The sequence below is a fragment of the Chiloscyllium plagiosum genome, unplaced genomic scaffold (assembly GCF_037043375.1).
Source record: "Chiloscyllium plagiosum isolate Xiang-an unplaced genomic scaffold, Cpla_swu_hap1 HiC_scaffold_18, whole genome shotgun sequence".
NCBI classification, from domain to species: domain Eukaryota; kingdom Metazoa; phylum Chordata; class Chondrichthyes; order Orectolobiformes; family Hemiscylliidae; genus Chiloscyllium; species Chiloscyllium plagiosum.
Window position 1 is genome coordinate 32,784,310 of NW_028270156.1, and position 16,424 is coordinate 32,800,733.

The window sequence follows — 16,424 nt, forward strand, 5'->3', positions numbered from 1 at the left end:
TACTGTACATCTCTACGACTCTACAATGATGTTGAATCAAAGACTTTCACCAAAATGGTCACTTATTGCTACTTAATTCTCCCAGCTTTATTTCTGGGAACAATCTACATTCGAGCCCTCTCTTGTGGGCTTATTGTGGCATTGGCTAATAAATTCTCTTGAATGCAATTCAATAATTTTGTGTCCTTTGTGCCTTTCACACTGTTTTTACCTCAGTTGATATTTGGTTAGTCAAAATACTCAAATATGATTGCCCTATTAATTTTATATTCAGAAATATGCCAACTTATTTGCTCCTCCAATACTTTCCTACTATTTCTATGTTTATAGTGCATACCAGCAGTGTGGATGACCCCTTTTATTTCTGAAATAAACTCAGATAGTGCTCAACGTAGAGGAGAACTAATTTATCTACCAAGAGGCTGTCGGTGGCAATCAGCAAATGTCCATGCCTATGCCTGACCTGATCCCAACAGATTTCATGGGGCCCGCCCAAGAGTCGATGTTTGGAGTTCCCAGGCAACTCCTTCCTAACTGTACGCCATGGTGCTATCATTCTTAGTAAATCTGTCCTGCCAGTCGAAAGAACATATCAAGGGATGGTGTTGTCTGTAACATTGCCTACGGTACAATTCCATGAGTGTGACTGTCAGGCTTGGCTAGTCTGAGGGTCTGCTCTGCCAATTTTGGTACAACCCCCAAGTAGCAGGGAGGAATTTGCAGGTTCAACAGGATTGTGTTTTATCATTTTCAGTGCTTCAGTCATTGATTTGTAGTCTGGCCAGTTTCATTTCTTTGTTGAGATGTTGTACGGTTAGATACAACTGAGTGATTAGCCAGGCCATTTCAGAGGGTATTTAAAAGTCAACAACAATGCTGTAGACTGGAGTCATCTCCAGGCCAGATCATATAAAGATAGCAGATTTCCTTCCCTTAAGGACATTAGTGAATCACAGCAGGCTAGTTCTTAATTCCAGATTTTTACTGAATTCAAATTTCAACACATGCCACAGTGAGATGCAAGACCATGACACTAGAACACTAGCCTCTCTCTGGATTACTATTGACATTACCACTATGCCAGCACTCCCCTCTAGAAATAGTAAATATTTTTATTTTAACAAGTAGTAATAGCATAAAACACACAGAAATAAAGTCTTTTGGTTTTGACACCAACTGCCTGTCTTCCCAAAAGCACAATCAAAAAATGTAGCTTAATTAAGAAATTTCAATAGGCCATCCTTACAATTGTTGCATGATCTTATTATCAAGTGACACTCTGGGCAACAGAAGTCAAACACCTACCACACTGTTAAATGCCAGGTTGGAACCATATGGTCTGATAACTAGCGGGATGTCAAGGTATGTATCAATTCTCCAGCTCTCATAACCACACTCCAGACACTTGACGTAATCCTTCAATTTTCCTTGGTACAGTTGATTGATGAGGTCAGCCTGAAACACAAAAATAACATAGCTTGGAATAAATACTAAAGCACAGCTGAAATTTAGTGGGACGCAGCTACACATTCTAAAACTTGACAGTGATTCTACGACAGCAAATTGCAGTGGGAGGTTTGCGAATGAATGTTTTCTTGTGGTATCTGATAAGCAAGAATCAGAATTCTGGTTTCATGAATGTAAAAGTTACATTTTAGATAGACTTCTGAAAGGATGATAGCAAGCAACATTTCGATTTAAAAAGCTCAGTGCTAACAGATGAAGAAAACAGACTTGGAAAATACAAAACTTAACTGACCTTTACAAACTCAAATTCATAAATCAACCAATTCCACAAAGCAGCAACCCATTAAAAAAAAATTGTGCCAAAATTCTGTTTCCTCATTCGGGCATAGGGACATCAATTGAATTGGAAATAGTTTCACAGGTTAAGCTATTGTTGGAAGCTTTTGAGTTCCAAGGCCATTTCCAGAAACTTGAGCACATAATCTTGCTGTATTGTCAATACATGCTGATGTTGGAGCCCTGGATGCCCCTCACACATATGCAAAAATTCAATCATAATTATTTGAAGAGCATCAGAGGTGTTGTCCTGGTCAACCAACATCAATAAAGTAGATTGTGGGACCTAGCTAAAGACAAATTAGCTGCTATATTTTGCATATCACACCACTTCTACAAAACGTAATTCGGTGTAAGAGACTTGAGAGTATGTGGGTTAATAATAGATATTTTTTGTAAATACAAATTCTTTTAGTAGGTTAGAAATCACTCATTTCCTCTGGCTTTCAAAAATACAAAACCCAAGAGATGGTTAAAGAACAAATAAAACTAAAGTACACATTCAAAGCTACACTGAAGATCGATTTAATTATTATATTTAACTCAATACTGCAATATCTAATCGCAGCGCCACAATGTAGAAAATCAAACAAGTTGTATCACAGCTTTCAATTTGTAATTACATTAAGAAACACTACTCTCTCTGAATTTTACCTGTCACAGTAGAAAGATTGGAAGAGAAAAATAAAATGTTTGATCAGGATCCTCTTCAAGGAAGGCCAGGTCATGTCCATTGTTATTATATTAAAGTGAAGGGAGACATGGCAACGTAGAGGTAATGTTACCAACCAGTAACCCAGAAACTCAGATGAATGCTCTAAGGACACAGAGTCAAGTCTCACCATAGCAGCTGCTGGAATTTATACTCAATTAATAAATCTGGAATTCAGTCTAATCTCCATAATGGTCACCAGAACAGCTATCATTCATTGTCATAAAAAGCTCATCTGGTTCACAAATGTCCTTTAGGGAAATAAATCTGCCATGTTTATCTGGTTTGGTCTATATCAGACTCCAGATCCACAGCAAAGTGGTCTACTCTTAACTGCTTAACTACTCTGAAATGGCCACTTAGTTCAAGAGTATTAAGGGATGGGCAGCAAACACTGCCTTTGCCAGTGACACCCAAGAAACTATAAAGAAAAATTAACATGGGAGTTACCTGTTCAGTCTGCTTCCATTTCTGCTCCAATGCATCAAACATGACCCTGCACAATTCTTGAACATCATGCTGCTGCCAAGCTAATAAGGGAAAATCAATAACAATTAGGTCACATGAAAAGCTCAGCTATTAAACACCTAAGAGCATATTTCACCCTTGCAACAAAGGAGTAACTTTGCCTCAAAATACAACTAACCTTCACTGCTGTCCCAGCCAAAGCTTCGAGTCACATCTGTTGTTTCCACTGCTCTTTTCTTACTAGTTTGTAACAAGACAAACAACCTTTGGAGTTGATAAGGAATGCTAATCACTGGATCTTCATCATATTCTTCAAACTCCCACCTGTGAATACAATTCCATGCAACCATTAGAAAATTAACATTTAAAAATCATTAGGTCAGAATATTCACTTTGTCCACTCGAGGGTCAGCCAAGAAGCTCGAAATACTGCTGGCTAAAGGGTTACTGGCAGAAGATTTGGTCTGAATATGTGCTGAAAGTATGAATATTCATGCTGCTAAATTATTAGTTCAATGGTTAAATGCGCTGAAATATAATTGAGAGAAGTGAAATAGTCCTTTACCGAGCAGATTTTATCCAAATCCTATATTTCATTTTGGACTACACTGGTATACTCTCAAGTTAAAGGAAGGATATCCAAACTGCATCGCCATAGGTCATCTCTGGTCCCAGAAAATTGGCCTATCACAAGCCAATAATTGTTCTATTTCTCAAGTGCGAATTTTGTGAGCCTAGAGGTTTGAAACGGATCGTGCCTTCATTTTGTGATCTCTGGTGGAAATTTGCCAAAACAAGAGGTCTGTTGTAATCGATAGCTTTGAATATTCACATTTTAATGGAAAGATCAACTTAATACACGGCCTGGAGACTCTGTGGAATACGAGCAGGGAGCTAATAACAGCAAACATTTGGATACTTCTGTCCCATTAAATCTTGATTACAGGCAGAGGTTAAAAATAACTGTCAATTCTCCAGTGTTCTGCCTAGTGCTCTAATGGAAAATGACGAGACAGGTATAGGTATCAAGTTGGATGACAGTGAAATATAAAGTGAACATAAGGAGTGAACATAAAGAGGAGGCACTAGTGCGTTTAGCAGCCATGAGTTGATAAATCCGCAAGCCTGATTGAGATACATTCCAGGCCATTGACAGAGGAAAGGGAGGAGTTATTACAGATTCTGGCAATAATTTTCAGATACTCTCTGGCCACAAGTGAGGTGTTAGAGGACAAGATGATTGTTTAATTATTTTAAAAAATATTAGCAAAGGAGGAAGGGAAAGACAAGGAAATTGTAAGTATTAGTGAGTCCAACGTTACTAGAGGAGAGTTACTAGGAGGAGTTCCAAGGAACGGAATATATCTGCACCTGGAGATACAGAGATCATAGGTTAGTCAGGGGCAGTTGTCATGGATTTCTTAAAAGAAAGAAGTGGTTTGACAAACTTTATCAAATGTTTTGAGGCAATAAAGAATGTTGATGAGAGCCTATATTTGACGTGGTCTACATGGACTTTATCAAGACTTTTGAAAAGATCTCTAAGCAGACTGGCCAAGAACATACAGCCCATGGGATTGAAGGCAGTGTGGTATGTTGGATCCAAATTGTTTGAGAGGCAGGAAGCAGAGAATGATAGTAGAGAATTGCTGCTACGACTGGAAGTTTGCTTCTAGTAGAGTTCCATAGGGCTTGTGGCTGGGTCCCATGGTGTTTATGCTGTTCTTTAATGATTAGGACGTAAACAGGGTGGTGGTGATGGGGCGGGTGGGAGCGGGTAGAATCAAATTTTGTGGAGGGCATAAAATATGCTAGGCTGTTAAATAGTGAAGAGGACAGCTATAAACACACAAGTCAGGTGAGTTCAGCAGCTCCAAATCCATCCCAGAATGAGAGAGGTAATGCACATGAGGGGCTGTAACAAGGTAAAGAATTACACTATGAATGAAAGAACCCTGTAAAATATTGTACATCAGAAGGCATTTGGATGGGTATATGAATAGAAAGGGTTTCGAGGGATATGGGACAGGTGCTGGCAGGTGGGACTAGATTGGGTTGGGATATCTGGTCGGCATGGACAGGTTGGACTGAATGGTCTGTTTCCATGCTGCACATCTCTATGAGTCTATGAGAAGGACCATTTTTTGTGCATAACCACAGATCCCTTGATGGATAAAATCAAAGAACATAGATAGGGTTAATTAGAAGGTAGACTTGTGTATGGGTTAATAGCCAGGGAGCATAGATTTAACATAAGAGGTCAAAGACTAGGAGGACAGCTGAGGAGATCGTTTTTACCCAGAGGGTGATGGGAATCTGAAATGTACTACCTGAAAGGGTGGTCCGAGTCAGAAACTCAAAGCATTTTAGTAGTATTTAGGTATTCACTTGCCAAGACCATAGCCTCTGGGGTATGGGCCAAATGCTGGAAAACTGGATTAATGTAATCAGATCTTTGTTGACTAGCACAGACAGGATGGCCCAAATGGCCTCATTTTGTGCTGTAAATACCTGAGAGTCTAACTTAAATATCTAATCATAATCATCCAGAATCTCATTCTATTTCTGGTCATGCATTCAAGAATAATCATGTGAATCATTACTTGTACAGGGCATTCCTAAACTCAGGAGTCATGAAGAGCGTCTGCAGCAAACTGTTCAGGTAGCAGGTCATAGCTTGATTCACCAATCCAACATATCCTGCAAAATACAGAACTTCATCAGTCATGTTTGACACATCAATGCATCACTTCAACTTAACTCACCGCAAATAAGACTTTCCCTCAACAGATTTTTTTTTAACTTTCTTCCCAGGTTATGAACACAGCTAGCAACGTCAGCATTTTAGTCTATCAACACTAATTAAATCACATTTGTGCACAATTACAACAATCACCTTCAATGAAATAGCATTATTTGATCATTGCTGCTAGTGGAAGCTTGACACAAAATGGGCTATATTACAACAGCGATTATGCATTAAAAATAGTTAATTATTTGCAAGTGCTTTGATTCAGAGGTTAGAAAAGGCACCATATAAATCCAAGTCTTCTTCCCTTCACCAGGAATTGAGGCTATGTTAAAACTCACAACATAATGCATTTAAAAGGACAAATTTTTAACCACTACATTTATATGAAGTATCTCAGCATCTTTTATTTGTAGAACTAGTGGTCAAGTTGAAGTTTTAATATTTCAGTACACAGAAAATTCCATTCAAATTGATTTGTCAACTTATTTCTCTCTTTGGCCACTCCATTGAATAGGTTCTGGGATGCTGTGTTACAAATGCAGATCACGGACTTCTATGAAAACTTGTGGGTTCAACTACAGAGTCAGTCCTGAGCTACTCAATTGTGGAAAATAATCTACCATCCAAATATGTAACAGTTGACAGCTGAGAGGAATCAATGAAAATGCTAATTGCACGACTGTGTGGCAACTGACGTGTCACCCAGCACAGTTAAGGTTTAGGAAAATTAGTAGGCCATTAATTCCATTTGCCTTCCTAATCATTTGCTGTACCTGCATACTAACTGTTTTTGATTCATGTACCAGACACCCAGATTCCTCTGATCCACCAAGTTCTGCAATCTCTCTCCACTTATTTTTTTATTCTTCCAGTAGAGACCTTCTCTGTAGCACTAGTTTCCACAGCAAGGAAGCCTGAGGAATGCATCGAAAGTCTAGATGAAAACAAAACTAATCTTGAATAATTCAGAAGCAGGAATTCCTTATTTTGGTATTGTGAAGTTGGGGGGAGTGATGGTCTTAGCATTATAATACAATAGTTTTAACAGCTAAACAATGAATGAATTCACCTGCAATGAGGAAGTCAATAGAGTTTAATAAAAAAACTCTTCTAAATTTGGAAGGAGGCTATCTTAAAATAATTCCATGCATCAAAAGCGTTCAACCACTAGATGTTGCCCTCATTCTTTATATCTTCCATATATTGCAGGATCCTTAAAGGGTACCAGAAAAGTATTTTGAAAGGTTCTATTACTAGAACTATTTTTAGTCACATTACTCAATAGAGATGCCAACTGCTCCAACATTGCTGGAACCTGAGCATCTTGCACTGAAACCAAATAGTCACTAAGTCGCATGACGCATCATCCATCCACAGCTGGGCCTGGGCATTCAACAGGCCACTCGTAGCTTAGTTCTAAATAACAAAGTAACACTTATGACCACAGAGCAATTAAGAACCAGTAGCACACTACTTAAAGTGTAGCTATTGTAATTTAGGAAACTACTCTAGACACAACTTTTACACAACTAGGTCCCAATAACAGCAACATGACAATGACCAGATAATCTCTTTTGTGATGTTGTTTGATGGTAAATATTAGTCAAGACAATGGAGAATATCCCTCAGCTCTTATTTGATATAGTGGCTGTTGATCTTTTGTGGCCAACTGAAGGGGTGAAACAGACTGCATTTCTCTGCTCAAGCTCAGCTTCCAGAAGGTTGCCCGAATACATCTCATGCCCAAGGAGTATTGCCCCAATGTTACTTCAGAAGAAGCTAAAAACCTTACTGTTTCAATCAGAGTTTCAATGCAAAGGAATATCAGGCTCACTTTCATTTGCTGCTCTTGAATCCCGAGAAAAGCCGAAGGCTAGATGTTGGATGCATTCATCTTGCTTCATTACTCTGCCAGTGTGCCACCCACTTATGAAATGAACTTCTGATTCATTTCAAACAGAGAAAAGGAGTGCTAATTTAATGCAGGTTGTCACTCTGGTCTTCCTTTGCTGCACAAAAAGGGAGCACTGCTTTTCTAACAAGATATTTTATTAGGGCTCCTTCAGAAATGCAGGGCTGTATTACCATTCTGACAGGCCCCTTGTAATACAGAACTGTCAAGAAAAAGGAAACTATGCCTCCTTTCTCCAGTCAGCTGTTGGCTTCAAACATTTAAAGGGTCAGTATCACAGCCAGAAAGTGACAGATGCCTGTCAAATGCCAAGAACATTAGGCAAGTGAGACATACAGCAAATGGAGTGTAAAGTAAACATGGTGTTAGATTGAAAGTTATATTAAAAGGTGCAGCAGACCCAGTGAGTGAACAGGACAGTCGGGTCTGGAAAAGCAGGGGAGGTGGGGACCATGGGTCCAATGACAGGAAGGGAGGGTTGGGTCCTGAGGCAGCTGAAGGAGGACCAACTGTGGGTAAAGGTGGTCAGGTTCTAGGAATGCAGTGGGAGAAAAAATCATGTCCAGGGGAGGTAGTGGTGGTGGTGTCCTGTACATAGAGAAGATAGGGATTGTGGTCTGGTCAGTGTATAGCTCCTGATGGAGGTGTAATTGGGGTTCTTTGAGGATAGGGTTGATTGTTATGCAGGAGTCATGCTACACTCTCATAGGTACACAAAAGAAAAATAACTGATGATTCGGTTTATAACTTTATACTTTATGCAGTAATTAAGAATTAGGAAGCAGTTGAGACTATGTAATAAGTCAGGGGAAACCATACAATTCTGCAGATGGTACATCTTTATTGACAATTTACTATAAACCTACCAGGAATCAAGCTATTTTAGATTTTAGTCCAACAGGTTTAATTGGAAGCACTGCTCCTTCATTAGGTGGTTGTGGAGTACACAATTGTAAGACACAGAATTTATAGCAAATCAGGTAGTTGTATCCTCCACAACCACCTGAAGGAGCAGTGCTCCAAAAGCTAGTGCTTCCAATTAAACCTGTTGGTCTATAACCTGGCGTTGTGTGATTTTTAACTTTTTACACCATGGTCCAACACCAACATCTCCAAATCAGATTTTAGATTTAGCATTATGTAATGAGAAAAAGGCTAATTAATAACCTTGCTGTAAAGAAGCCTTTGGGAAACAGTGACTATATGATAGATACTCACAAAGTTTGAGTATGATCTGAACAAAAAACTATGAAGGTACAAGGCAAGTTTGCTGTAAAAGATTGGGGAAATACACCAAACAGGGAGAATGTGAGGACTGCAGATGCTGGAGAGTCAGAATCGAAAAGAGTGGCGCTGGAAAAGAACAGGTCAGGCAGCACCTGAGGAGCAGAAGAGTCAACATTTCAGGCATAAGCCCTTCTCCAGGAATGTGGAGAGGGATGGAGGAATGACAGATAAATAGGGGGTTGGAGGGGCAGGTAGGAAGGCAGATAGACAGATGGGTCAGATCAAGAGGGCGATGCCATTTGGAGGGTTGGATCTGGAATCGGGTGGGGAGATTTGGAAACTACTGAAGTTGATGTTGATGCCATGTGGTTGAAGGGTCCCATGGGACATGGGTGCGGTTTAATCACTTTACAAGAAAGCAGATCCATGTAGGACAGAATAAAATATTTAAACAGCCTAAAATCTAAGATCTTTCATGGGTGACGTATACCAGAAACTCAAGGTTTCATATCTGAATGAAACATTTAATTTTTTTTTCCCACAGGATTTTCATCTAATCAGAATTATTCAGCGAGTCCATTTAAATATTCAAAATATTTTTTTAAATTTCTTTTCGGATAACATTGTGGAATAAAGGTTTCAAATATTTGCTGTCCAATCACTCACCAGTTTCTGACTTTCCCAGGACAGGAGAGTATGAGTAGTTCTGACTACTGTACTCTCCACAACCCACAGTGTTCTCCCTCAGCTGAGGGCCAATAATCCTTTCCTGAGTGCTGTCGTCATGTCCACTGCTTTCTGCTGTACCAGACTCATCCTGTAGAGATATAGTACACTCAAGTGACATCCTTTTCTATGATCAACAAATGATTAAAATAAAATATGATAAAAATAACTTAAGGATGATGCATAGTAATAAGTAAATTGCAGAAAATAAATCACAGTACAAATTCAAAACCCAATTTTACTTTAATAATCCACAGAATTTCTAGCATTTGGATCAATGATTTATTTGAAGATATCTACGTATTAGAATCATTCATGAGCATTTTAACAGTGCAACAATTCAGAAATTCAGGTCCTTTCAGCTATCAGATAAACTTTGTTCCCCAAGCAAACACATCATAGCAGATTTAATGAAGTAGCTATGATGCCAATGAGACTAAATAAAGCACTAGTTATAAATCCTATGCCCTGAACAAGAACTATTAAATTTGTTGCTTTTGGAACTCAACCTCCGCCCCAACAGAATGTGTGCATTCAGCAAAACAGCAGGTGCCAAGTAAATTTTCTTTTCACCTCTTCCTCTGTCCACATATATTTTCTAAGCTTTTATGAATCGCTATAAATGTATCACTTGGTTTAAGTGACATAGGCAATAGGCACAATTGGCATAATAAGCTCAGCTCCAACTCAAAGTACTGTGCCACAATGAACACTTTGAAGACTTTTATGTTTTAAATTTTTCGCATCCCTTGAGGAATCACAAAAACTCAAATTACAAGACAACAGTTTTTGATTGAAGCAGTTATTCTAAATGTCAGCAGGACAAGCTTTGATCATAGTTAGAGTGCACCTACCGATGCAAACTGGGGCTGTTCGCCATCTTTATCTGTGAGATGTATAAAATGTTTCTTTCCTGGTTCAAATCCAGAATCAGCAAGAGATTTTTCACTCGAGTAATCCAGGGGGCTCTGAAACAGGGCACAATTAAAGGTTAGGTTTAGACTTGTTAAATGACAACTTCAAAGTTGGGCATAAGCTAACAGACCTGTAGTTGTTTGAATGAAGTATATGCAATCTGGGATTTCTCCACTGGAGGCATATGGTTTAAACTCTGCCCCAGCTGGGGAAATTGTGTCCAATTCTTTAAAGGGAAAGAAGTTGCGCAATAGAAACAAATGATTTATACAATAGTTCCAATGATTAGGGATAATAGTTATGTAGGAAAACTGGAAAACTTTGTGAATTGTCTCCTTAGGGGACAGATAAGAAAGAATTGAATTAGGTTTACTGTCACATATACTCACATGAGTACAGTGAAAAGTTTATAAGTTGCCGCTTACTGCACCATCTTAGGTACAAAGGTACCTAGATACAGAATCTTAGGTGCAAAGCAGAAAAATAAGGAAACAAAGTTAAAAGGTTAAACATTACAGTCCTCCTTACTAAAAGGTAGAAAGACAAAGAAACGCTTAACAATTAAACGCCAGAGTCCAAAAGTGTCTGGTAACTGATTAGTGTTTTTTAAACTCATGAAGGAATTAGGTGGAGTAAATAAAGGAAAATTGCATCCAAAGGATGGAGGGTATATGACCAGAGAATAATAATTTAAGACGACTGACAAAAGAGTCAGAAGTCCCTTTGGGTAAACACTTATTTTTAAATATAAGTACCTAGAATGTGAACACTGTCTGATAGGAGGTGGATACAAATTCAATAGCAGCTTTCAAAGAAACTGGATAAATACTTCAAGCAAAAAAAAACTGTATGAAGATGGGAAAAGTGCTGTGGAATGGGAATAATTGATTTGCTCACTGAAAGACCCAATGCAGAATCAAAGGACTGAAAGGAATCCTTTGGTGCTGAATAATTCAGCAATAGCATGATTGAAGAGGTTTTGGTAGCATTAGGAAAATAATTAACTCAGCTAAATAGAATATTATGGAGTCAAGGGTGCCCTGCTACTTCTGTGCGAAGTGACTCCTGGACAATTCCCATTGTTTTTACTACTGGGCAGTGTAACATGGTTACTTTTAGACTGTTTTCTTAAAATAAGATAAAACAGAGCATTACATTTCCTTTGGGATCTTTGCCGCCCCACATATTACCAGATTACAAATCAATTTTCACTTTAATGCCTCAATTCAAGCTGCCTCAACCACATCTTAGGCGATGTATTCAAGATTCTAACTATATGCTGCATGAAAACATTCTTCCTCACGTACAAACCATCAATTGAAGATGACCTAACCCCTACTTGAGGGCTGTGAAGCTTAAGACTACAGAATCAGCTTGGTAAAAACAATGACTGCAGATGTTGGAAACCAGATTCTGGATTAGTGGTGCTGGAAGAGCACAGCAGTCCAGGCAGCATCCAAGGAGCAGTAAAATCTGCTCCTCGGATGCTGCCTGAACTGTTGTGCTTTTCCAGCACCACTAATACAGAATCAGCTGATGACCGCATGTAGTCTGTTTCATTATGCTCCAAGAACTGAGTGAAGATGACTTTGTTTAAAAGGACATCGGAATATACATCCTGTTGAAGTAGAGGGCAGTGTATTATGACCACAGCTAGAGAAGTGCACTGTTGCTCTAGTCCCACGACTCCATGCAGCACAATGTAAAATAAAAATACTTTTTCCAAATACCAAAATGGCCAAATAAATGCTTTATCAAATCAGGTTTTAATCTTTTTGAAAAAAAATCAATCAAGTGTCTTAAGAAACACAATGATTGGTTTAATATTTTAAAAATTTAATGAATATGCAATAATTAGTCAGTAATATATATTCTTAAAGAGTCATAGAGCATGCAAATAGACACTTCAATCCAGCTGACCATAATCCCAAATAAAACTAGTCCCACCTGCCTGCACTTAGCCCATATCCCTCAAAACATTTCTTAATCATCTACTTATCTAAATGTCTTTTAAATGTTTAAGTATGTCAGCATCCACCACTTTGGGTATTAGAGATGTACAGCACAGAAACAGACCCTTCGGTCCAACTCATCTGTGCCGACCAGATATCTTAAATTAATCTAGTCCCATTACCCAGCATTTGGCCCATACCTCTTTAAACCCTTCCTATTCATATACCCATCCAGATGCCTTTTAAATATTGTAATTGTACCAGCCTCCATCACTTCCACTGGCAGCCCATTCCATATATGTATCACCCTCTGCTGAAAAAGTTGATCTTAGGTCCCTTTTATAGCTTTGCCTTCTGACTTAAACCTATGTCCTCTAGTTTTGGACTCCCCCACTCCAAGGAAAAGACCTGCTTATTTACCCTGTCCATGTCCCTCATGATTTTATAAACCTCTATAAAGTCAACTCTGAGCCTCTGATGCTCAACAGAAAATTGCCCCAGCCCATTCAGCCTCTCCCCACAGCACAAACCCTCCAACTCTGGTGACACACTTGTAAATCTTTTCTGAACCCTTTCAACATCCTTCCTGTAGCAGGGGGACCAGAACTGCACGCAGTTTTCCAAAAGTGGCCAAACCAATGTCATGTACAGCTGCAATATGATATCCCAATTCCTATACTCAATGCACTGACCAACAATGGCAAGCATATCAAATGCCTTCTTCACTATCCTATCTACCTGTGACTCCACTTTCAAGAAACTATGAACCTGCACTCCAAGGTCTCTTTGTTCCACAACCCTCCCCAGGAACTTACCATTAAGTGTATAAGTCTTGCCCTGATTTGCCTTTCCAAAATGTAACACCTCACATTTGTCTAAATTAAGCTCCATCTGCCATTCCGCAGCCCACTGGTTGTGTTCTGCCAGCCTCTTGCTTGTCTACTGAAAAATACACTTCAGTCAACTGTCATTCTTCAAGGCAAAGATATACAGTGAAGACTGTGCTAAAATCTGTCACTATGTTATTCTGGCAGCTGAAGTCAAGTCACTAATCATGCAGTGTTATTTCTGAAATCTTTCAGACATAGCTTGCTAAAGAAATACAATATTGCGAAGATCATCCAATCACCCTTTCGGAAGAACAAAAGTTTGAACCTGAACTCAAGTGGGTTTCTGCTCAGATTAGATGAACAGCCATTCCTCACAGGCTTCTCCTCCCTCAACTGAAGGCCAGATACCAAAGCACTCTCCACCGCTTTTCAAAACAGCTCTTTCAAGGTTATTGGGCAAAACAAATAATTGAGTGTCATGTGATTTCTAGAAAGCTTCATGAAGGTAAACCTGGATTAAGGTCTCTACTATCACTGTAGCAGTAATTGCTCTTAAGGGCATTGCCTCAGCAAGTGAAGCAGCCATCTCCAGAATAGTAAAGATATGCTGGCGTTCTGCTTTTATTTTTAGTAATGGTTCCACACAATCCATGAAAACCATATTAATTTAAAAATCTCACAACACCAGGTTATAGTCCAACAGGTTTAGTTGGAAGCACACTAGCTTTCGGAGCAACGCTCCTTCATCAGGTGGTAGCGAGGGCTGATGAAGGAGCGTCCCTCCGAAAGCTAGTGTGCTTCCAATTAAACCCGTTGGACTATAGCCCGGTGTTGTGTGATTTTTAACTTTGTACACCCAAGTCCAACACCGGCATCTCCAAATCATATTAATTTAGTTCCTCAAAAAAGCTGGTACTGATTCATATTACAGTTTCCCATCATGTGACATGCACAGCGCATTTTACAGAGCTGTATACATCTGTCAGAAGACCTAGCTAGTAAAAATGTTGACATAAGTGTTTGGATCTTCCCAATTCCTACATGTCTTTCCATAACAACTTCACAGGCTTCGTTAAATATTTCTCAACAATTATTAGAAGACAATGGAGGCGATGGCCTTGTGGTATTACCACGAGATTATTAATCCAGACACCCTAGTAATGTTCTGGGGGTCCTGGTTTGAATCTTGCCATAGCAGAAGGTAGAATTTGAATTCAATAAATAACGGAATTAAGAGTCTAATGATGATCGTGAAACCATTGTTGGATTGTCAGAAAAACCTATCTAGTTCACTCACCTTGCCATCTTTACCTAATTTGGTCTACATTGACTCCAGACCCACAGCAATGCGGCTGACACAGAATTCCGTCTGGGCAATAAATGCTGGCTTGGTCAGTGATGCCTACATTCCACAAATGTATTTCTAAAAAGTGAGCTATTGCGTACACTTTAATGTTATGTTAGTGATGGAAGCCCCCACTTCTCACATTTTTCACGTAGTAACATTCCATAAATCCAGCTTCTTTAACTTCCCTTTGTGGTGATTTGGCTACTTCACTCAACTCTGAATCGACTTGGTGAGTTTAAGAGAAGAATTACTGATCACTCCCTTTGAATTACCCAAATCCCGAATGAACATTTCAAGCAACTGTGTATCCGTCTGTTGTATCAAGTCAACTGCCAATGATAGACTTTATTTAGCCCCTGTTCAAGTCACCACATACAAAGGAACAATTCCAGCAACTTTTCCTTTAACTGATCTGTCTACTTGACTTCACTTTGCCTTTGCATTAGTACTAAAAAAAGACACCACCTTCATCTCCTAGCATCACTGTGCAGAAGTGATTCAAATCCGACCAAGGTAAACTATGGTCACTCCCTACGGTTACTGCCCCAAACATTAGAACATACTCTCTAATAATTCCATTTCACTAAAAGTTTAGCATGCTTGTCATTTTCTCGGAGAAAATTCATACCTTTCCCCAATAAAAGACTTGAGTGGCTAATGTACTTGTTTCATTTCAAGAACAACAAATTAACTCTTAAGTACTTTGCTTTCTACCCCAGCACTCAAGTATTTAAACTTGTCTCACAGCTGAAGCCAGAATTTCCAGCAATCTGCACAAAGGTGTCCCATCTACTGACGATAAGAACACTTAGATGTTCAAAGTCACTTCTATCCCCAGCATCTTTCATTCTGATTCAAGAGTGAGATCCTGGAACTTTTCCCATTATCCCTTTCCATGCCTGGTTACTTGTCCTCCTTTCAACTTCCCACCATCTATTCTTCTCAGGCTGGTGGGAGTGACAGACTCATGGATCAGCTTGTAATTATCAATCATCTCAACTGACTGTCTTGCTGCTGCTACTTTCCAGTTTTCAATGTGGGTTCATTCTAATGAAGGGAGAGAATTTTTAAATTCTTCCAAAAGTAGTACTTTCTTCAGGGTCTCATATACGATCTTTATCTTTAATGCCTGCATCCAACAGTGAAATTATTTTACTTTATCCTCTCAAATTCTACAAAGTCTACCCAGGATACTTCCAGATATTCTGTTGAAAAGCCTGAGGGACCAACTCATGCACACAACAGCCTTCTTTATAACCTCAATCTACAGAAGTCTCCTCAGAAGAATGGCTAATGCCCGAAACGTCGATTCTCCTGTTCCCTAGATGCTGCCTGACCTGCTGCGCTTTTCCAGCAACACATTTCCATCTCTGATCTCCAGCATCTGCAGACCTCACTTTCTCCTCAGAAAACAAGGCCTAAATTTTATGTGCTCTGATTGTCAACCAGCTTTGACTGAGCTATGTCCAGTTTTTTTTCATCCACCTCTTTCAAAAGAAAAGAATCAAAAAGGCCTCAGAATCCCTTTTATTAAACTTTGGGAGCACTTGCACAAATTCAAACAGTTCATCACTGAGTTTTGGATTAGACGCAGATCGTTCCTCATCAGAATATTCTCTGGGGTCAGAGGTCTTGCTTTTTTAAGTTCAATTTTTAAATTTCTTTCCCCTTTTCTCTTGCTGTCCAGGTCTTGCTGCATTTGGCCATAGACTTCTTCAGCATCTAAGGACATTACATAATCATTAACAAACATCCCCAGTTCTGGTTTCATGTTGGAGG

At 39.2% G+C, this 16,424-nt stretch overlaps 1 protein-coding gene across 4 annotated transcripts in view; it reads right to left on the minus strand.

Annotated features, from left to right (window-relative positions):
- Positions 1 to 16,424, minus strand: part of usp47 (ubiquitin specific peptidase 47) — a 182,994-nt gene that overhangs the window by 76,682 nt on the left and 89,888 nt on the right. For all 4 annotated transcript variants that reach the window (XM_043705674.2, XM_043705672.2, XM_043705673.2 and 1 more), the window contains 6 exons: positions 10,455 to 10,568; positions 9,541 to 9,691; positions 5,587 to 5,683; positions 3,162 to 3,307; positions 2,966 to 3,045; positions 1,306 to 1,455 (listed from right to left, as the gene is read on the minus strand). In XM_043705674.2, coding sequence (XP_043561609.1) covers positions 1,306 to 1,455; positions 2,966 to 3,045; positions 3,162 to 3,307; positions 5,587 to 5,683; positions 9,541 to 9,691; positions 10,455 to 10,568 — 738 coding nt within the window. The remainder of the gene's footprint in view (positions 1 to 1,305; positions 1,456 to 2,965; positions 3,046 to 3,161; positions 3,308 to 5,586; positions 5,684 to 9,540; positions 9,692 to 10,454; positions 10,569 to 16,424) is intronic.